The 23,419-nt window shown below is 46.1% G+C and overlaps 1 protein-coding gene across 1 annotated transcript in view; it reads right to left on the bottom strand.

Moving 5' to 3' along the window:
- FAM234A (family with sequence similarity 234 member A) overlaps positions 1 to 23,419 on the bottom strand; it is a 318,557-nt gene that overhangs the window by 20,364 nt on the left and 274,774 nt on the right. Inside the window, exon 10 of the mRNA XM_069210403.1 lies at positions 17,298 to 17,450. Coding sequence (XP_069066504.1) covers positions 17,298 to 17,450 — 153 coding nt within the window. The remainder of the gene's footprint in view (positions 1 to 17,297; positions 17,451 to 23,419) is intronic.

The raw sequence follows: 23,419 nt of genomic DNA, 5'->3' as shown, positions 1-23,419 counted from the left end.
TAATGATTCTTGCTAGGTTCTCTTGGGAAGGCCTGATAGGCTTGTCTATCAAGATCTTGTAAAACGATCATTAAATATACATATATAGAGAGAGGGGCTTTTGGTCAGCCCTCTTCTGCCACTGGTCTGCACGGGTGTCATTTACACTCCTTCCGTTCATGACAGCACAGATCATGGGGCAATTGTTCATCACACTTCAGTTAGTGGCTCTCATTCTGTAAGGGACAACATTTGTCTAATCACATGTGCATATCCGTCTGAAAATGAGTGGGCTTCAGTGAGAAAGCTGGTAGGCCAGTCTTTGGTTTTCCATTTTCTAACTAAAGGCCCTTTTTATAGGCCCTTTTTATTTAGTTCCTTCTCCTCTTTTTATTGTCATACTTAAATCATGCAACAGCTCCAATGACTATGCTAACTGGCTACTTGCTTGATGCTCACTTTATCTGTTAGTAAACAGAAACCTTAACATCAGCTGCGTCTAAACTAGCTGACCATCATGGAATGATACTATCCCATAAGGTATAATTGTTTTTACAATTGCAGGATGGCCAACGCAATTCTAATGTGGCAGTCAGCTGAAACTATACACAATGTACAATACCACTGCAAGATGTTCACCACCATGGTGCAATGCATGCCCACCTGCTGCTTTGCAAGCATAGGTCTGCCATTTGTAGGCACTAGCATGTTTTCTTTTTTCTACTTTTAACTTATCTTGCATATGTAGCTGAATTTGATTATGTGTTGTATTGTGGTTGTGGGAAAATGCAAGAATGAACAAGTGATTAATGGATGCACAAGTACAAGGACGAGTGACAGACTGCCATGTATGATGACTTAATCAGTGCCTAAAGAGTAATTTTAATGCGTGTTATCTACTGTAGAAAAGCACCCTTTTTGACATGGTTAGCCCCCACTTTTGCCTGGTTTCTGATGTGGCTTTGACCGTTAGTGCACTGGGCCCCAGTTAACCAGGTCCCCAGCGCCAGATCTCTTTCCCCAAAACTGCAGAGTTGTTTTGCACAATTGGCAAACTCTTTAGCTACCATTTTAAGTCCTTAGTAAATGGTAACCCGGTACCTAGGGCCTGAGGCACCCAGGAAGGTCTCTAAGGGCTGCAGCACCCATTGTGCCACACTCAGGAACCCCTCACCTAACCCAACATAGTACTGCCATTGCAGACTGCATGTGTTAGTGCAGGCTAAATTGAAAATACGACCTGTCACACACCCCTGTGTGCCAGGTCCCCATATCACAGCATGTGCCAGGAGTAAGTCACCCCTAAAGCTGGGAGCATCCAGACACTTGTGAGGGCATATATGCATGAGCATATATGCCCCTGCTGTGTCTCTGTCTATCCTGTGACATAATAAGGGCATAGGGAAGCCGTTTTGAATGCATGTGCTGGACACTGGTCATTACGTGTTCCCCAGCTACATGATGGTTTCTCTGAATCCTGGGATGTTTGGTGTCAAACATCTCAGAATAATAAACCTTACTGACACCAGTGATGGATTTATTAATAACCTTAGAGGTGCCCCCTGAAAAACTAAACAGCTACTGGTGTGTTCACTGACTGGTACAAACCAATGTAGCCACCCTATACCGAGTTTGACCCTCTGAGGTGAGGGTTAATGCTTTCAGAGGCCCAGAACAAAGACCTGCCTTGGCGGAGGTGAAAACTCCTTGTTCCAGAGCAGGATGGATATTCCAGCACGGAGAGCTTCAAATGCCTTTCTGCCTTTGAAATGCAACCCAGGTCTCTCAAGATGGTGGTGATGACCGCCTACCCTGCCTGACCCACTTTTGGCAACAGCACAGGTGGGAAAATCAGTTAAATTAGGAGGAGTGCACAATTCATGCCAGTCCTACCCCAAAGTGGATGAGTTGAAGTGGACACTACTTTTCAAATGTCTCCATCTTGCTTGGAAGGCATTAGGCCACTAGGGTTAGTGTTAGGCCCACTTCCCAGCTGAAGTGGTCATAAGAAGGGTGTAGTCACCCTAAAGGTGGTCAGCGCATTGGCTACCGCCTGACACTCCCTGTAACACCCCTAAATTGAGTATTTAGGTGCCACCCCTGAATCCTAGAACTCAGATCATGACTACCTACGAAGAAGGAGGAAAAAGAAGAGTCGACACCGCAGAAGAAGAGGAAGAAACAGCAGCTGAACCGGTACCAGCCCTTTCGGCCTGCCTGCTTACCTCACCGAACTCTGCACAAAAAGACTCTTCCTGCAGCTGTAGCTTCAAGGAACCCAGATTGGCTCTGTAAGTCATTGTTAACCCTGTGTTTGCTTGACATTTGTTTTCCTTCATAGGATAACATTGAGAGAACTTTGAAAATTGCACTGTCTATTTTTTAAGCTGCGAAGCATTTATGCTTGAAAGTCTACTTACCGGATTAAGTAGTTTTTGAGTTTAAAACATATATTCAAATAATTGTTATTTTTTTCTAAATTGGTCTCGGATTTACTCTCTGAGTGTGCGTCTCATTTATTGCCCCTGAGAGTATAACAAATGCTTGGCACTACCATCTGATAAGCTTAACTGCTCGCCACACTAACACAAACAGAGCATTAGTCCTATCTACTTTTGCCTTTGCAATACAAATTGGGCATCCACTGGACTCTCTGTCGACTGTATTTCATTTTAGTGCACTATATAGAGAGCCAACTTCCTACATCTAACTTAAGGGTTGGCTGTCTGATTTACTAAGTTGCATATTTCATCACTCGGTTGCACACACAAGAAAAAAAAAAAGGGTGCAGACAAACATTCTATTGCCGCACATGAGGAAGAATAATTAGAGGGAGGAACATTGGTTGGTACTACTGCAGAAAGAAAAATGATCAAAATTAAAAGTTAACATTGTTTCAAAAGGAATAACTCTCTAAATCAGGAGGTAATAACTAGTGGTAACACAATTTCCCCTATAGGATATTACCTCGTGATGATAGAGCAAGTCAACCTAAATACACTTGTAAAGCCCTTATTACAAGTGGAGGATAGTACAGATTTGGCTGCTCATGGGCTGAATCAGGAGTATAGGTTCCCTGTAAGTGTTTTGATGTGGGTGTCCCAAGGACCTAGTAATGATGGTCTACATGTCTGTGCATATTACTATAGAGGAAGTGCTAAAATATGTGAAAAAATGCAGAAATACTCTTATGGCATGTTTTAAAAAACACATTCGAACCACCCTTGTGGTAATATTTAAAATGTAGGGATATTACAGCAATTACAGGGTGCAGTAGCTGTGCTGCAGCTTTATGCTGTTGTTCATAATGTTTGTACTGGGCTATGGTGCAGGGGTAGAATTGTTGTGCTGTATTAAGCAGGTACATCATCTCTTTGTATCTGTTTTTGTTAGTGGGAGAATAACCAAGTGAAGTCAGGGCAATTTGAGTCCAGGAAGTGTGAAAAGAAGAAAGACCTTGACTCCTCCAGAGGAACTTGGCTGCCCCCACCCCCAGACTACTGAGTTAAGAAGCAGACAACTCGTGGATTCAGAAAGATACTGCTTAGTAAAGAATCACAGGAGTATACACAGCAGAACATCTTGCATATTTTGCACATGTGGCTAAATGTGTGTATATTTTGAATTGTGATTAAGGGGATGAATGCAAGAATGAATAAGCGATTAATTAATGCACAAGTACAAAAACGAGTGACAGAGTGCATATATGATGACTTATTTAGTTCCTAAACTAATCAGTGACTAAGGAGTAACATTAATGCTTGTTATCTAACTTTAAGTGGTAGCTGGTCAATTTCTCTAGTTGCCCATCTAACCAGTTGGTTAGGCACACAAGCAAGAGTTGAGTGCATATAAACATTTTATTGCAGCACGAGGAAGAATAATTAGAGGGAACATGGTCCATGACAGACTGAGGCTAGTCCATCTTCAGGAATCAGTTTGAGGTATGGCAATACAGGTATTCCCAACCTTTGAAGATGAGCACTGACCGCCACTATCACTTTCATGAACACCAGAAGTGCACGGGTAAGGTCGAGGGGAAGCACTGAAAATTGAAAGTGCTTGTGGCCTACCAGAAACCATAGATAGTGCAGGTGGGACTGTAGGATGGGGGATGTGAAAATAGGCGTCCTGTGAATCCAAAGCCATTATCCAGTCTCCTGAATCCAAGGCATGAAAATGTGTGCCATGGTGAGCATTTTAAACTTGTATTTCCTGGGGAATAACTTCAGAAGGTGTAGACTGGGGATAGGACAGGCCTTATTTGGCAACAGAAAGTAACAGGAGCCACAGCCAATCTAGGCATTCTGATGCTTGTACCCTCTCTTTGGCATATATATATATATATGTAATATATATACACATACACACACACACACACACCCCTCCCTCACTCACTCCCTCCCTCCGTCTGGAGTTGGAGGCATGCCTGGAGGGGTGTCAAGGAAGGGGAGGGCATAGCTGTTCTGGACAATTTGGGGCAGCCACTAGTATGACGAAATGTTCTGCATCTTGTGGAGGTAAGGGGTGATTTCATCTCCTCCCGGATGATTGTGCACCTCTGGGGGCCTAATTAAAGCAGTTTTGCAGCAGCTGCAGAGGGCAAGGAGAGTACAGATATGGGTGGGTGGGAAGTTGCTCTAGAGGGCCTGGATGCTGGTGGCCGGACCCTGGCTTCTGCCTCGACAGACTTGGAAGGCCTGTTGCTGCTGAGACAAGGTCTAATAAGGCCTCAGTTGAAATCTCTTTCTGAAGCCTCGGGAGAGGTGAAATTGTTGGGGAAACTGATGTATAGGGGGGTGCTAGCCCAAGGGAGTGTGCTTGCTGTTGCCTTGCTCTCCTTGAAGGGCTCCAAGGCTGAGTCCACCATTTCCTCGAAGAGATGCGTGCCATCAAATGACATGTCCGTCGAGAATTGTTGGACGTCATTTCGAAATCCTGTTGAGCGGATCCAAGGGTGGCATCAAAAAAGCACCCTTATGCTGAATGCGCAACCAAAGGAGTCATTAGTGTCCAGGCCTGCGCAAATTATGTACTTCAAAGCATCCTGAATGTCATGCTGGAGGTCAGTTCTGAGGTCTTCCGGGACTACTGAGAGGGTCTCTGCCACTATTAACCCACAGCACATGAGAGTATCTTCCCAGGAGGCAAGTGATGTTCACTGAACAGAGAGCAAGGCTATCATTGAGTTTTGTGATGTTTCCACACGTTTCAACTCTGTCCGACAGAGTGGTTGGGAAAGCATCTGGGTTCAACCTGCTTGTAGAATCATGACCTACCAGGTTTTCTGGCCTGTGGTGTTGGAGGAGAAAGGAAGAATCTCCTGAAGCAGGGCTCCCTCTCCTCACTATTTGGTCATTCACTGGGAGGCAAGATAATTTTTTCTGCCCTGGTGCCAGGCACCGTGTCAGTGAGGGCCTCATTAAATGGCAGGATAGGCTCATGTGTCGTTTGTCCAGGTTGTAGGATCTCTGTAAGGACTTAGGGTTTGACCTCAGCTGGTTCATAAAAAATGACTGTTATTATCAGTGTCATGGTAGGTCATAATGGAGTGGAAGCATCCCTGAATCAGAGTAGACTAATGGGCTTGGGGGTTGCAGCTTTGGTGGAGGTCACGGTGGATTTGCTCCGGAGTCCAAAAGGACTATCCACTCCCACTTTGACTACATTAGTGCTGGGATCGACGCACATAGCTCCAGCATTGGTCAAGAGGCATTCAGCATGCCACTGCTTCCAGAGTCAGGACTGATCCCGAAGTGGGGTTGAAGGGCACAGTCGATATCAGGGATGGATCAGCTGGTGGTACAGTGACTGAAGGCCCCCTCTGATCTTTCGGGCCCGTAGGTGCTCTAGATGTATCCGAAAGGGAACCGAACCGTCACAACATTGCATATCTGAAATCATTGATCTGTTGTGGCATCGCCTATGGACCATCGAAATTAGCCTGCATCCGAACAAAGTCCAGAGCAGGTTTCAACAATGGAGACAAGGTTGGCAGCCTGGAGGTACACAGGGGTGTCATTTAACTCCGCTTGGTAGGAGTGGTGGGACAAAGGGATGTGGTGCTAGGGTTTCTTGTGCTTCCTCGACTTACCTGATGAATTGGCCCTAGAAGAAAAGCAGTTGCAGGATTGGTGAGGGGAACAAAACACATCCTCGACTTGGAGCAGGATCAGGCCTTCCTAACTTTCCAGTGGTGATCGGCGACATTTATGTTGGCTTCACAATCCCATATGGCCTCCAGATTCATCTTCACGCACTTGACACACAATGTTGAATCATGTGTAGACCTTGTGGGGGTACGCCACTGACCAATGTTTGTGGCACTCCTTACAAACCCTGACTTTTAGGAGAGGGTAGTTACTTGCACACTAGAAAAATCTGTCAGAAAAAAATCTGTCAGTCCTGACAGAATTTGGAGAAGTGAGCTCTGGACAAGCTTTGGAAAGTGGGGAAAGAAAAGAACTGATGTTAGCCGACGAAGGAGGTGACTGTAAGGGCCCTGACATCACATCTCAGGTGGGAAGGATGTGATGAGGATCATCGTGACACCACTTGCAGATGATTGAGGGAATTGCTGAACAAAATTCTATAGATCCAATCTGGCACCTGAGTGGTATTCACACACAGAGAAATCTCAGGAATCGCACTGTATTGTGTAAAAATACTCTAATTGTTAAAGTACTGTTTCAGAAATAGCCTTAAAGAAGAATAAACCCACTTTATTTTGCACAGGAAGAGTCCTCATTTATTTAAAAATACTTTGAATACTTTCTCATGATGTGTTTAGTATATTAAGGAAGTAATATGATGTTAGGGAAGGGATTATTTTATATCAGTATGAACTATATAATTCTGATCAATGTTGGGTATATTCCAAATTAAACAAACAACCTTGAACATAGATTCAAACCAGAATAAGGTTCTCATAAAACAGAAGAAATTATCTTATAATAGGAATAGTATTTTCCAAGTCCTTGATTTCATATATATTAATGTAGTGCTTCAGTTATTTGGGAATTTCAGAGTTCCATCAGAAAATCCAAAGTCTGAAAAACAGAGATTTTCTGGTGGGATATAATTTATACTAGCAAGTGTCAGATGCCACAATACACTAATAAGATACTGGAAACCTTAATTTTGTCTTTAGATATCCACAACGACCCAGTAGAAGTCTGTGCCCATCAGACTGATGAGTCGAGAGTGGACTATCCAGTAGATCTAGTTATCTGTTTTTCCCTGGTCTTCGAATAGCCAACATATTCTGCTCATGTGTAGCTGACTGTGGATTTGGACTGCTGTGGAAATATTCATCACAAATGTTTGTTCTAGACTACAAGTTCAGCGCTTTCTGGTACACATCCACTCTAGAGCATGCATGTGCAGTTTTCTGTATGTATTTGTACTATTCAACCTGTAACAAGTGAAGGAAGATGAGGAGTCTACTGGACAAAGCGAAATAGAGCTGATGTGACACTATTTTATTACCGGACACTGCAACATACCGATTGACAAATACTTAAGTGGTCTTCTAAGCTCAGGAGGCACGTATTTGTGAGCACTGTAACCTGGTTGTTGCTGGAAATACAGGCTTACCCACAAGAAGGTTGTTCATTAGTGCAAAATGTAGGATACAGAAGTTAAGCGACTAGGTCCATATTATGAAACTCTCCAAATGCTCTGTACCAATGGCACATCGGTGGCCATTAGAGAAAAGAGATACACAAAGCCAAGATGCCCAGGAGAAGAATGAAGCAGAGTGTTCAGACCCACTGCCAGCTGAATATGTTGGACCAACTGCTGAATGGCAGACACTCTCTCCATGAGGGGAATTCCTTCACGTCAGCTGTGCCCACAATGGCTCTAAAAAACTGTATGCCTTGATTTACCGTAGACTTTCTTATATTGAGGGAGAATCAAGGGACATGCAATGCCGCACATGTGTGGTGAAAAGAATTTGAAGCCAGCAAATGGGAGTTCACTTTGAATAGAAAATCATCAAATTGAGCTAAATGTGGAGTATCAACCTAATGTTTAATGCAAAGCCATCATCATAACTGATACAAATGCTAAGAAATGGACGAAATCTGAAAATGCTGATGTGCCATAATCAACTTGGGAAACTGCCAGTGCCAGTGGCTTACTGGGATGTGAAGTAGGCAATCCAGAAGTACAAGGACATCACTCAGAATGTATGTTCCAAAGCATGTAGTATTTAAGAAAGATACCTTGATCTTGTCATCCGTGTGCAGTAGCTTGTTTGCATAAAGAACATCCAAAATAGAGCAGATAACTGTTTCCTTGGATCACTGCTTCACCTGGTGTTGCTGACGGAAATTCGATCTTGGAGTGGGTGTGACTCAATCACCTACTTGTGAAGCAACATCAGACGTTTTTACAAGAACATTCAGGTATGAAAGGATAGGGAAATGGTGAACTAGAAGCAGATTCCGGAAAAAAGCAAGGGAGTCACAGTAGGTCGTCTGCCAACTCACTTGTTCAGTGTTACTTCTTTGCATTTCTCCATGAAGGGAATCATCTGCTCTTGGGTGTCATGTGAAGCTACAGCTATGGGCGGCATTGCTTCCTTCTTCTTACTGGTTTCTTGCCCCTTAATGGCATGATATATTGTCCATTTTGTGGCTTTGAGAATTGCTGAGTTGTTGGCATAGGAAGTACTTACTGTACGTCCAATGTTTCTATATTTTTAGGAACAGACATTAGGAGGTGATACAGGGCCAAGTGACCTAGCTTCCCCTCCACTCTGCTTTGCTTACATGTCTTCAAATTTTCCACTGCATTTGTGCAAAATCCCACCACTCCCCAAATGAAAAGCATATTTATTAGGCATGTGTGAACACCACCAGGGGGACTAGCAGACAATATGTAGGCACGTGTTCCCATCACTACTTGTGTACCCAGATGAATGGCTGGCTCTGTTTTTGCTGAAATAGCTTTGACCTGTAGACTCTCCAGTTTAAATGGAAAATATGTAGGTGTTAGAAATGGGGTCTTTGGTTGGAAGTCAGGTTACCCCCTGTCCAAGCAAGCACCCTCACTCTAGTCAGGGTAAAAGAGAATCACCCTCAGCTAACCCCCGCTCACCCCCTTGGGAACTTGGCACGAGCAGCAGGCTTAACTTCAGAGTGCTAGGTGTAAAGTATTTGTACCAACACACACAGTAACTCAATGAAAACACTACAAAATGACAACACTGGTTTAGAAAAATTGAGAATATTTATCTAAACAAAACAAGACCAAAACGACAAAAATCCACATTACACGAGTCAAGTTATCAATTAAAAAGCAAAAAGAGTCTTCATGTAGTTTTAAACACAACGCTAACGCTGTTAGCATGAAAATGTACCTGGGTGCGTCAAAAATAACCCCGCACGGGCGAGTGTGTGTCAAAAAGGGCTTGCGAGGCGTCGATATCACTCACGTGTGAGACCTTGCATCGTTTCTCCTTCAGTCTCTCAGCTCTTCAGCTCTTCTCCAGGCAGAGGTTCCTCTCGGTTTCCAGAAGTGTTCTAAAGTCTGTGGTTTTGGGTGCCCTTCTTATACCCATTTTGCCCTTTGAAGTAGGCCTACTTCAAAGGAAAGTCTCTCTTGTTTGTGAAATCCTGCCTTGCCCAAGTCAGGCCCCAGACACACACCAGGGGGTTGGAGACTGCATTGTGTGAGGGCAGGCACAGCCCTTTCAAGTGTGACTGACTACTCCTCTCCTCCCTCCTAGCACAGATGGCTCATCAGGAAATGCAGGGTACACCCCGGATCCCTTTGTGACCCTGTCTAGTGAGAGGTGCAACCAGCCCAACTGTCAAAACTGACCCAGACAGGGAATCTACAAACAGGCAGAGTCACAGAAATGGTTTAAGCAAGAAAATGCTCACTTTCTAAAAGTGGCATTTTCAAACACACAATCTTTAAAAATCAACTTCACTAAAAGATTTATTTTTAAATTGTGAGCTCAGAGACAATAAACTCCACATATTTATCCGCTCCCAAAGGGAATCTACACTTTAATCATATTTAAAGGTAGCCCCCATGTTAACCTATGAGAGGGACAGGCCTTGCAACAGTGAAAAACGAATTTAACAATATTTCACTGTCAGGACATATAAAACACATTACTATATGTCCTACCTTAACCATACACTGCACCCTGCCCTTGGGGCTACCTAGAGCCTACCTTAGGGGTGCCTTACATGTAAGAAAAGGGAAGGTTTAGGCCTGGCAAGTGGGTACAATTGCCAAGTCGAATTTACAGTTTAAAACTGCACACACAGACACTGCAGTGGCAGGACAGAGCCATGTTTACAGAATTACTAATGTGGGTGGCACAACGAGTGCTGCCGGCCCATTAGTAGCATTTGATTTACAGGCCCTGGGCACCTCTAGTGCACTGTACTAGGGACTTACTAGTAAATCAAATATGCCAATCCTGGATGAACCAATTACATACACATTTACACAGAAAGTATATGCACTTTGGCACTGATTAGCAGTGGTAAAGTGCTCAGAGTTCAAAAGCCAACAGAAACAGGTCAGAAAAAGTAGGAGGCAGGAGCCAAAAAGACTGGGGATGACCCTGCAAAAGGGCAAATTCCAGCACTAGGCATATGTTCCCATCACTACATGTGTACCCAGAAGAATGGCTGGCTTTGTTTTTGCTGAAATGGCTTTGCCTGTAGACTCTCCAGTTTAAATGGGTGTAGCCGATGTCATTTACAATAATTGAAATACAATAAATATGTTGCAGTGATTCCTTATACTGTACACCTTCTTTCTGATTTTGAAGTATGGTTTGGACATATATAAATATGATAGCACTCACAGCAATGTGAATATAAAGACACCATTTGCCAATCAAAAAACAACACATTTCATCAACAAAAGGCTTCATGGGACAAGGCAATCTGAAAGTGAACACATTATATATCTGCCATAATGGCAATCAATACAAACAAAACAACTAGACCATCACCTAATTGTCTGTTCAAAAGCCACACACAGCCACCATCACAGGATTTAACAGAAATCCTTGTACATGGAAATATGCTCACATTTTAAGTATACCCCAAATTTCATTGTATCAGCTTGTGAAACTCATATGACCTTTGACCTTTTTGAATTTTACCCTTAAATCATCCATACAACAAGTTCACAATCTCCTCCTCATCAGTTTCTATTAATACCAACTGTTACATATTTTTTATTAATTTTAACTTACATTGTGTCATGGCCTTTAACTTAATATTAGCTATAACATTTGAAATTCACCCCTGGATACATAGAACAAACTAACAATCTTGTCCTCATCAGTTCCTTTTTATGCCAACTACCCCCTCTGATTTATACCAATAATCTCCCTATCTACTTCCAATGATTGGATCCAAGTGCATTGTTTAAGATCATAGAACATCATTAAACAATCTAATTACAATATCCATGATACTCAATATATTCCTACATGCCGTCCTGTCCAAAAGGACCCTACATTTTTAGAACTACAAAAATAATGAAGAACCTATTTACTCATCAGTTTCCAGGCATGATTGTTGGTTCTGGGGAACACGTTTTTTTGTAGGTTTACAAGTGGCATGTCATTGTTACATTATCATATCACAGGATCCATAAGATTCATTATGACACATGACTTACGGTGGTTTTAGACCCAGTCTTCTTTTTCTATGATTATATATATGGAAAATGTCACTTACCCAGTGTACATCTGTTCGTGGCATTAGTCGCTGCAGATTCACATGCTGTGCACATCCCGCCATCTGGTGTTGGGCTCGGAGTGTTACAAGTTGTTTTTCTTCGAAGAAGTCTTTTCGAGTCACGAGATCGAGGGACTCCTCCCATTTCGGCTCCATTGCGCATGGGCGTCGACTCCATCTTAGATTGTTTTTTTTTCCGCCATCGGGTTCGGACGTGTTCCTTTTCGCTCCGTGTTTCGGGTCGGAAAGTTAGTTAGAATCTCGGAAAAATCGTCGGTATTGTTTGCGTTCGGTATCGGGTTAGTTATAACAGATCGACACCGACTTTTGAAGAGCTCCGGTGGCCCTTCGGGGTTTTTTCGATCCCCCCGTCGGGGCCTGGTCGGCCCGGCCACGTGTCTCTTCAAGGCTGATGGAACGGACCCCATTCCGCTTCTGCCCAAAATGCCATAACAAGTATCCATATACAGATCAGCATCTGGTCTGTAACTTGTGTCTGTCTCCAGAGCACAAGGAGGATACCTGTGAAGCCTGTCGAGCGTTTCGGTCGAGGAAGACATTAAGAGACCGAAGAGCAAGAAGACTGCTACACATGCCACCAAATATATATATATATATATATATATATATATATATATAAATAACTCTACATCGTTAAATAAGCATATTAAAATCCATGAAATTCATTATAACAAAGCAGGCTCTCTTGTGCCAGACCACATATATAGAGGGACCTCATTCACGAAGGAAAGATGTTGGGTTTTAGATCCATGAAACTCATTTTCTTAGTTCTCTTACCACAATTTTTCCATACATTTCTAAGCTGCATGACATCATGGAGAACCAATTTCATTATCAACTTCCAGGCACAAAGATTGCTAGACAATAATTTAATATTTGTTCTGGGGAACAAGGTTTTGTGTTAGAAATAGGGTCTCTAGTTGGCAGTCGGTTTGCACCCTGTCCAAGTAGGGTCCCTCACTCTAGTCAGGATAAGGGAGATACCCGCTCAGATAACCCCTGCTCACCCCCTTGGTAGCTTGGCACGAGCAGCCAGGCTTATCTCAGAAGCAATGTGTAAAGCATTTGCACATAACACACAGTAATAAGTGAAAACACTACAAAAGGACACCACACCAGTTTTAGAAAAATAGCCAATACTTATCTATATAAAACAAGACCAAATACGATAAAAATCCAACATACAGTAAGAAAAATGAATTCTGCAAGATTTACTCAAATCTACAGTTCCTTGAACTCGATAGCTCCACCTGGGGCTATGACGGCGTCGTGATCAACAAAACTGTTCAGGCCGGCCGCAGCATTGCGGGCCAGCTACGGTGTCGGGAAGACCCGCAAACAGTACCTTGGATTTGCTGGGCGTCGTGATCCTTGCGGTGAGCTCCGGAGAGCGGCGTCACTGACGTCGCGGTGTCGGTTCCGGAGTCGGTGCAGGAGTCGTCAGGCCCTTGAGGTCACACGCGTTGCAGATCGAACTCCAGGCTGATGAAGTCAGGTGCGCCGGCGTGGATGGCGTCGGGGCTGCGGTGCGAAGCGGGACAATGCGACGTGCGCTGTCCACAGGTCACGGTGCAGGTAGAGGCATGGTCATTGCTGAAGTGCTGTCGTCGGTAGGCCCAAGCCAGCGGGACGGGACAGTGCTTTGTGACCCTCACGAGCGGTGTCCACAGGCCACGGTGCAGGCAGGAGGCCTGGTGACGACACAGGAGTCAATGGTGCTGGCATCGGTGGACCTGGGCTGCGGTGGGGGGCGGGACGGTGCTTTGTGTATCTCACGAGCAGTGTCCACAGGCCACAGTGCAGGCAGCGGCGGTGTCAGCACGAGCGCCATCGTCGGGGATGCCCAGGCTGCGGTGTGCGCAGGTGATGCCGGAGTGCGGGCCCACAGGTCGCAGTGCGAGCAGCGGCTCGGTGAAGTCATCTGATGATGGCTTCGGTGAGACCAGGGTCGCGGTGCGAAGCGCGTGGCGTCGGCAGGTCACGGTGCAAGCCAGCAGCGTCGTTGGCGGCGTCGCAGTGGTTTCTCCTCTTGAACAGCACAAAACACACAGTTCCCAGTGCTGCAGGTCGAGGAAACTAAGTCTTTGGTGTCCCTGAGACTTCCAACAGGAGGCAAGCTCTATTCCACCCCTTGGAGAATTTTCTCAGGCAGGTCACACAGCAAAGTTCACCCTTTGCACTCTTTTCAGGCAGAAGCAGCAACTGCAGGCCAGTCCAGCAAAGCAACACTGCAAAGGGACAGTACTCCTCCTTCAGCTCTTCTCCTGGGCAGAGGTTCCTCTTGATTCCAGGAAGATTCTAAAAGTCTGGGGTTTTGGGTCTTCTTCTTATACCCAGTTCTGCCTTTGAAGTTGGCAAACTTCAAATCAAAGTCTCAAGTTTTTGCAAGATCCTTCCTTGTCCAGGCTAGGCCCCAGACACTCACCAGTGGGTCGGAGACGGCATTGTGTGAGGGCAGGCACAGTCATTTCAGGTGTGAGTGACCACTCCCTCCCCTCCCCTCCAGCACAGATGGCTAATCAAGATATGCAGGCTACACCCCAGCCCCCTTTGTGTCACTGTCTAGAGGAGTGGTGTGAACAGCCCAACTGTCAAACTGACCCAGATGGGCAATCCACAAACAGGCAGAGTCACAGAATAGTATAAGCAAGAAAATGCCTACTTTCTAAAAGTGGTATTTTCAAACAGACAATTTAAAAACCAACTTCACTAAAAGATGTATTTTTAAATTGTGAGTTCAGAGATCCTAAACTCCACATTTTTATCTACTCTCAAAGGGAGTAGCTAAAAATTTAAAGGCAGCCCCATGTTAACCTATCAGAGAGATAGTCCTTGCACAGTGAAAACCGAATTTGGCAGTAATTCACTGTTAGGACATATAAAACACACTAGTATATGTTCAACCTTAAACATACACTGCACCCTGCCCATGGGGCTACCTAGGGCCTAACTTAGGGGTGCCTTACATTTGGTAAAAGGGAAGGTTGTGGCCTGGCAAGTGGGTACACTTGCCAAGTCGAATTGGCAGTTTAAAACTGCATACACAGACACTGCAGTGGCAGGTCTGAGCCATGTTTACAGGGCTACTGATGTGGGTTCACTAGTAGCATTTGATTTACAGGCCCTGAGCACCTCTAGTGCACTTTACTAGGGACTTACCAGTAATTCAAATATGCCAATCATGGATAAACCAATCAACTGTACAATTTCTATAGGGAGTACTTGCACTTTAGCACTGATTAGCAGTGGTAAAGTGCACAGAGATGATAAACAAGCAAAAACAGACCTAAACAATAGGAGGAAGAAGGCAAAAAGTTTGGGGATAACCCTGCAAAAAGGGCGATTTCCAACATTTTGTATAAGTGTAACTGGAGCTCAGCATCCTGGTTGATATCGCATGGTATTTCACTTCCCCATAACCATATCATTTTAGATTCTTCTTTCTTCAGGGTCTCTTCCCTCTTGCTGCCACGTGGATTCTTCTTGATATTTTGGAAGCCATCAAAATGAAATGGCGAATGCTCCTCTCATGATTTTTCCTGCAATGTGTGGCAACAGGATAAATTCTTTCTTTAGTTTGACTACTCTCAAAAGCCTCAGAATCCGTACCTTCAGTTTCTTCGTTGTGCTACCCACAAATTGTTTGCATCATTTATATTCGAACACCTATACCACAGTCAGTTTGGCATGTGATCTGTTCTGTGATATTATTCTTTACTCCCTCAAGCAGAGTGTATGGTTTCATATTTAGACTGGTTGAACAGACCTTACAGGAAAAACACTCACAAAATCGTTTCCCATCATTCCCCAACCAACTCTGAATCTCTGTACTTGTGTCCGATTTAATATGGCAGGCGGTGAGAATATCCCCTAGTGAAGCTGTTTTCAGATGAGTGATTTCAGGATATGCATCAATAACTTTCTTCAAATGTTCATTGCTTCTGAGCAGGTTACAGCACGCTTAGTTAAAATGTTTCTGACTCTCCGATGATCCCCTGAAAAGTCCATTATGAACCTGCACACATTTGTGTTTGTCACACTTTCCCTATTGTTGATAGCAGCAGGATGTCTCTGTTTTTTTGTTCAGTCTCTGGCTAGTGCATCCTCAAGAACTGTGGAAGGGTAACTCCAAAATTTCAAGCAGCCTTTATTTCAAAGCCATTTGTTTCTTTTGTTTCAAAGTCTTCATACTTGGAGCAAACTCTCTAGCCTCTTAGCAATACCCTGCAGGGTATGGTCCATTTGAAAGCCTTTGGAATGCCCACAGTTGGCATGCAAAATACAGTTGCTAGTTGTTCTATTCTGATGAATCTTTATCCATAGTTCTGCATTCTTAACAACGAGTGTGACATCCAGGTAGTCAATGGTCTTCCTGCTCAAGCTGCTCATAAATCCGATGTTATAGACATTGCTGCTCAAACTCTCAATTTAATCTTTGAGTGAAGATTCACTGTTGTCCCAAATAAGGAAAAGGTCATCTATGAATCTAGATGAAAAACACCAAATGTTTCATCTTGTCCTGGTTATACTCCATCCACACCCCCCCTCTCTCCCACCAGCACATTAAAAGAGTTGCTTATGTTGGGATGAAGGAAGTCACCATGGATGAGCCTTCCCTCAGAGGGTAAATTGAATTGTCAAACAAAAACTGTATTCTCCAGGCCAGTGGTTCCCAATCTTTTGAATTCTGTGGACCCCCACTTTATCATTACTGAAACCTGAGGACCCCCTCTGAATCATTATTGGAATCCCGGGACTCCCCCACTGAGTCATTACTGAAAGCTGGGGACCTAACCTGTTAATATTATTGAATTTTCTAAGCAGTTGTGGACCAACAGGAGGAGGCTTCGCGAACCCCCAGGGGTCCCTGGACCACAGTTTGGGAACCACTGCTCCAGGCAATAGCCTTACACCTCCAAGAGCATATGCATATGTGGGAGGAGGCTGATGGATGTTTCTTTCTGAAAATGCCTGCAGGTTTTTATTTCCCATTTCTGTTGCATTGATGTGTATAATGATATGCCAAGGTTGACAATCTCATAACTACCCTCTCAAGCTATATTCTGACCCTTCATCAGAAAGAAAGTCAACGGAATCTCTAATATGTGATGGTAACATCACCACAAATTTAAAGAGACAAATGTCTATAAATCTTGAAGTATTCTTCAAGAGAGAACTAAAGAAGCTCACAATGGTTCTCCCTGGTGGGTGTCCCAATATATAAATATGACATACCACGGACTGTATGCCTTTTGTGAAGTTCAATTTCTATTTTCCTTCCACCACCCAGAGCATAACTACATAAATGATTTTAAAAAGCTGAAGATAAATAAAAACACAATAGCTTACTTTGTGTTCATAATAAAGAAATAGACGATATAGAAATCTCAGTGAGGAAAATATAGTTATCAAAATTATAATATTGTCGATGTTCCTTTAAGACCACATCAGTCTAATAAGGGAATGTTAACAGACCAAACAATCTGTAGGCCAGTAAAAACACAACATACACAAGTCATATAAAATATTGAAAATCTAAAAATAAAGAAACTGAAGGAATAAAACAAGACATACTGTACTGTTGGTGTCCATTTGATAATCTCCCCAGAACAAGAATGTTGATCTGTGATCTCCAGTTCGGAGTGTGGCTGGCTTTGGGCTCCCAGGCCTGTAATTGATTTCCAATTCCCAGTGCACTGATCCAGAGGTGCTCTCAAGAATCATGACCTAACAGAAAAATTAAAATTGTTTACAATGCAGAGATGTGGTCAGAATAAGATATAAATATACATAAAGAAAAACTGTCATCAAATTGTATAAATATAATTACTGCCATACATATACCCAAAAAGGCAGTACAACACACATAGAATTAAGTACAAGTATATGGTTGTTATACATCAGTGACTAATATCCTCACACATCACCTCTCTTATGACATATTTAATTAAATGAGTGCCTACACACTAACCCATAACCCAACTCCAATACATTTGTAACGTAGAAGTTACTTACCTTCGGTAACAAAATATCTTGTAGAGACATACTCTAGTTGCAATTTTCCCCCAGGCGTCAGACTGGATCCGGAGATTTTTTCTTCAAGCAATACCCTTGCGCGTCGATAGGTGGCGTCGGTCGACTCCGCAGGCGTCGTAGTCGCCGTCATGACGTCGGGAGTAGTACATAGACACCGCCATCGTGCAGTGACGTCAGTTCTTTTCTTTCCGCGCCACGCGCTGATCCAAGAGAGAGCTACCCTCGGCTATTTTTTGGCCGAATTCGACCGTTTTGTCGATATTTTTTGGTTACGACCTTTGGTGCGTCGAGGATGTCCCCGAATACCGGGTTCAAGCCGTGCGAGGATTGCCACCGCATGATGTCGGTGACGGACCCTCATCATGTCTGCCTGTGGTGACCCGAAGTCATGCTCCGAGTGCCGGGCAATGCATCCGAAGGTTTTGAGGGAGCGGTCCCTAAAGCTGATGGAGGTCCAGCACTCGACTCCGCGTAGATCCCGATCTCGCTCGAGAGGAAGGTCTTGAGATTGGTCGCGGAGCCACCACCACTCGTCTTCTTCAAAATCTTTGGGTCAAGTTAAGAAGAAGAAGAAGTCGAAGAAGTCCCATCGCTCTCCGACTTCACCCCGTCGCTCGGCCGAGCGTCCACAAACTAGGACTCTGTCCATGGAGTCTACGTCTGGGTCGACTCTCTGCTTCCCCGAGTTTCCCGGAGCCGGAACGACCCCCACCCAACTCAAGGAGTTCTACGAGGCCATGGGCCTCATCTTTGGGCGTGCTAACCCCGATACGGTGCCTTCGGACCCAAGGGGCTGGCTGAGGGGCCTTCGGGTTCCGCACCGGCGGCTTCGGCCCCGGCCACCGAGGTCGCCTTCCGATCTGTGTGCGGAGCCGCACCGAAGCCGGTCGCACAGTCGAGACCTTCCCCGGCGCCGGGTCGTTTAGCGACGCTCCCGACGTCGCTAGTGCACACTATTGACATCGACCGATTCACATTCCCAACGACTCGGAGTGGCGTCGGCCGCCGCCATCAGCTTCGGTGGGCCCCATTCGCCCGAGGTCAGATTTTTACCCATTTTCCTATGGGTATGAATACAGGGAAGAAATGGAGGGGTCCCTGGACCCTTATGAATACCAGGAAGACCCTACTATGGACTGGGCACAGGACTTAGGCAAAGCCAGTGGTCTTGATACTTCTCCTGACTCTGGCATTCTGTCTCCTCCTACTGTGGCTACGGCGGAGGGAGCTACCTATGGTGCAGTGGTTAGTAGGGAGGCTGAGGTCCTTGGCCTTGAGCAACCTACTGTTGAAGTCAGGTTTAACCTCCTGACGGAGGTGCTTCAGCCTGGGGCTTCTACTTCTGAACCCCTTCTCCCATTTAATGAAGCCCTCACTGACGTCCTTTTGGGTACATGGTCCAAACCCAACATAGGGGCTCCTGTGAACAGGACGATCGCTCGCCGCCATCTGCTTGCGCCAACGACCCAAAGTTCCTGTCCCAACATCCTATGCCTGAGAGTCTTGTTACCCAGGCGTCCTCTTCTTCTGGTGCGTTCCCTTCCGCGCCCCCGGATAGGGAATTCAAAAGGCTGGAACAATTTGGTAAGAAGTTATTTTCTTCCTCCAGCCTCGCGCTGCGGTCCTTGAACACCGCATGCCTTTTGGGCTGTTATTCCCACTCCCTGTGGGATACGGTTGCGCAAGTCCTGCTGCAGATACCGGAGGAGGCCCGTGCTATCGTCTCCCAAGCAGTCAAAGATGGGAGAGACGCGGCGAAGTTCACAATCCGTTGTGGGCTGGATCCAACGGACTCTCTGGGCAGATCGGTTGCTATGACAGTGGCTTTACGGCGCCATGCCTGGTTTCGTACTTCTAGTTTCTCAGGGGATGTCCAACAGTCACTCATGGACATGCCCTTTGATGGCACCAGTCTCTTCGGAGACAAAGCGGACTCGGCCTTGGAGAGGTCCAATGAGTCCAGGGCTACGGCTCGGTCCCTTGGCCTTTCTGCCGCCACATGCCCCCCACAGTCCGCTTTTCCTCCTTTTTGTGGCCACAGAAAGGGCGCCCTGTCGCGTACTCAATCCAGCCACCGGGCCATGCACACTGGACAGCCTATGTGTGGCCGGGGGCGCGGAATCTCACGTGGTCGTGGGACAGGGAACCAGAGGTCTGTCCAGTCCACCCATGCCCCTGCAGCAGCCTCTAAACCTTCCTAGTCTGTCCCCTCACTCCCGCCCAGTAGGTGGCAGAATCCGCCATCACCTGCCCCACTGGAAACATATCACCACGGACGGGTGGGTTTTGCAAATAATTCTGAAGCGCTACTCCCTCCCTTTCGAATCCGCACCACCACACATGCCACCATCCTTCCATCCCCTTTCGGAGGATCATTTGGTGCTTCTCCGCCATGGAAGCCACAGCTCTCTTGGCCAAGGGAGCTATAGAAAGGGTCCCTGTGCCAGAAGTAGGTTGTGATGGTTATTCCCACTACTTTCTGATACCAAAGAAGGACAAAGGCTTACGCCCTAGCCTAGATCTTCGGGACCTGAACTACTTCCTCAAGAAGGAGAAGTTCAAAATGCTCACCCTGGCTCAGGTTCTGTCTGCCTTAGACCCAGAAGACTGGATGGTAGCGTTGGACTTGCAGGACGCTTATTTCCACATCCCCATCCTGCCTGCCCACAGGCGTTACCTACGATTCGTGGTAGGCCACAAGCACTTTCAGTTTACCGTGCTCCCTTTTGGCCGTACCAGTGCCCCTCGGGTGTGCACGAAAGTGATGGTGGTGGATGCAGCTCATCTGCGCAGGTTAGGGGTCTCAGTCTTCCCCTACCTAGACGACTGGCTGTTGAAGGAGCCTTCGCCCGACAGTGGTCTCACACCACCAGACTACGGTGAACCTCCTGCACCAGCTGGGGTTCACTATCAACGTGCCAAGGTCACACCTGACTCCCTCTCAAACGTTCCCTTTCATCGAGGAAGTTCTGGACACAGTGCGGTTTCAGGCTTATCCTCCCCAAAAGCGAGTCCAAGACATTCAGGCTATGATTCAGCCTTGGTCTTGGGTTTTGGTGAGACAGACTCTGAGGCTGCTGGGCCTCTTGGCCTCCTGCATCCTGCTAGTAACACATGTCAGGTGGCATAAGCGGGCTCTGCAGTGAGACTTGAAGTTCCAGTGGGCGCAGCATCAGGGGAATCGCTCCGACATGGGCCAGATCTCGGAGGGGACTGCGAAAGACCTGCAGTGGTGGCTTTCGAATCCCAATTGGGTCAATGGCAGATCCCTCTCCCTTCCCCAACCAGATCTCTCAATAGTGACAGATGCGTCGCTTCTGGGTTGGGGCGGCCACATGGGAGAGGCAGAGATCAGAGGCCTCTGGTCTACGGCGGAGTTGGGACTCCACATAAACATGCTGGAGCTCCGAGCAATCAGGCTTGCGTTGAAAGCATTCCTTCCCTCTCTCAAAGGGAAAGTGGTGCAGGTGTTCATGGACAACACTACCGCCATGTGGTACTCCAATAAACAAGGCGGGGACCTGGACCCTATGTCAGGAGGCACTACGCCTCTGGACATGGCTGGAACATCCGGGCATTACCCTGATGGTTCAACATCTGGCAGGCTCTCTCAACGCCAGAGCAGACGAACTCAGCCGCCGACGCACTGTCGATCACGAATGGCGTCTCCATCCAGAGTTGACGCAAGGTCTCTTTCTTAAGTGGGGAGAGCCTTGGTTAGATCTGTTCGCCTCCGCAGAGAACGTGCAATGTCAGCTATTTTGCACCTTGGCTTTACCAAGGCGGCACTCGCTCAGAGACGCTTTTCGTCTTGAGTGGAACTCTGGCCTCCTTTACGCCTTCCCGTCTATCCCTCTTCTGCCCAGAGTTCTCAAGAAGATCAAGAGCGACCGGGCCCAAGTTATCTTGGTGGCTCCGGACTGGGCTCAAAGAGTGTGGTATCCAGAGCTATTGAGTATGTCCATCGATCCTCCACTCAGACCGCCTCTTTGGGCAGATATTCTGTTGCAGCAGCAGGGGACCGTCCTCCACCCTAACCTGTCCAATCTCCGCCTTCATGCGTGGAGATTGAGCGGCAACAGTTGACGGCATTTGCCCTTCCACCCGAAGTCTGCAATGTTATCTTGGCAGCCAGGCGTCCCTCGACTAAAACTGTATACGCCTGTCATTGGAATAAATTTGTGGCATGGTGCACCAATAAATCTGTTGACCCCCCTATCTGCCCCTCTTTCAGAGGTTCTTCTATTCATTCTTTCCTTAGCCCAGCAGGGCTCTGCTTTGGGCACCCTTAAGGGGTATCGTCTGCCATTTCCGCCTTTCTTAGGCTTCCTGATCCGCCCTCACTCTTTAAGTCTCCTCTTGTGAGTAGGTTCTTAAAGGGGCTCACCCCACTTATTTCCTCCCACTCCCTTCATCATGCCTCCGTGGGATCTTAATCTTGTGCTTACTTTCTTGATGTGTACTCCCTTTGAGCCTATGCATAATTGTCCCTTACGGCTCCTCACATTCAAAACTGTCCTTCTCATCGCCATCACCTCTGCTCGCAGGGTGAGTGAGCTTCAGGCCCTTTCTTCAAAGCCTCCGTACTTGTCCGTACACCGCAACAAAGTGGTGTTACGCACTAGAGCTTCCTTCCTTCCTAAGGTGGTTACACCATTTCATGTAGGCCAGTCCATCACTTTGCCTACCTTCTACGCACCCCCACATCCTTCCCATGAGGAGGAGAGGCTCCACCGTCTGGACCCAAAAAGAGCGTTGGCGTTCTATCTCAATCGTACTAAAGACTTCCGGGAGGACGATCAACTCTTTGTTGACTATGTGGGTGCGAAGAAGGGGAAGGCGGTGCAAAAACGTACCATCTCTCGATGGGTGCTTCTTTGCATCAAAATGTGCTACGCTTTGGTGAAAAAGCAACCTCCTGACGGCTTGCGGGCTCATTCTACCAGGGCCACTGCTGCATCCACTGCGTTAGCACACGGAGTTTCTGTCCTGGATATCTGTCAGGCAGCTATGTGGGTGTCTCTGCACACGTTTGCTAAGCATTACTGCCAGGACAGTCAGGTCCGACGGGACGGCTACTTTGGTCGTTCGGTCCTGCACGACTTTCTAGTATGATCTTAGTTCGCAGCCCACCACCGAGGATGGCATTGTTTGGGTATCTATTCTAAGGTAAGGAATCTGCAACTAGAAGTCTGTATCAGATGTAGAAGTTACTTACCTTCGGTAACGAAATATCTGGTAGAGACATATTCTAGTTGCAGATTCCTTACCGCCCAGCCATCCTCCCTGCTTGCGAACTGATTTCTAGGGACAGGGATTCCCCCCTTTCAGGTCCTTAGCTCTGGCGCACCAATATCAGTGTTCTTAGCAGCTCTGCGCTCTGGCATGGAAAGTCGTTAAAAGAAACTGACGTCACTGCGCAAGGGCGGAGTCTATGTACTACTCCCGACGTCATCACAGCGACCACGACGCCTGCGGATTCGACCAACACCACCTACCGACGCGCAAGGGTATTGCTTGAAGAAAAACTCTCCGGATCCAGTCTGACGCCTGGGGGAAAATTCTAAGGTAAGGAATCTGCAACTAGAAGTCTCTATCAGATAGATTATTTAACACCTTTTAAGACAAATATTTGATCTAGACTCATCTGTGGTTACACT

The sequence above is a fragment of the Pleurodeles waltl genome, chromosome 10 (assembly GCF_031143425.1).
Source record: "Pleurodeles waltl isolate 20211129_DDA chromosome 10, aPleWal1.hap1.20221129, whole genome shotgun sequence".
Classification (NCBI taxonomy): domain Eukaryota; kingdom Metazoa; phylum Chordata; class Amphibia; order Caudata; family Salamandridae; genus Pleurodeles; species Pleurodeles waltl.
This window is presented reverse-complemented; position numbering and strand designations above follow the sequence as displayed.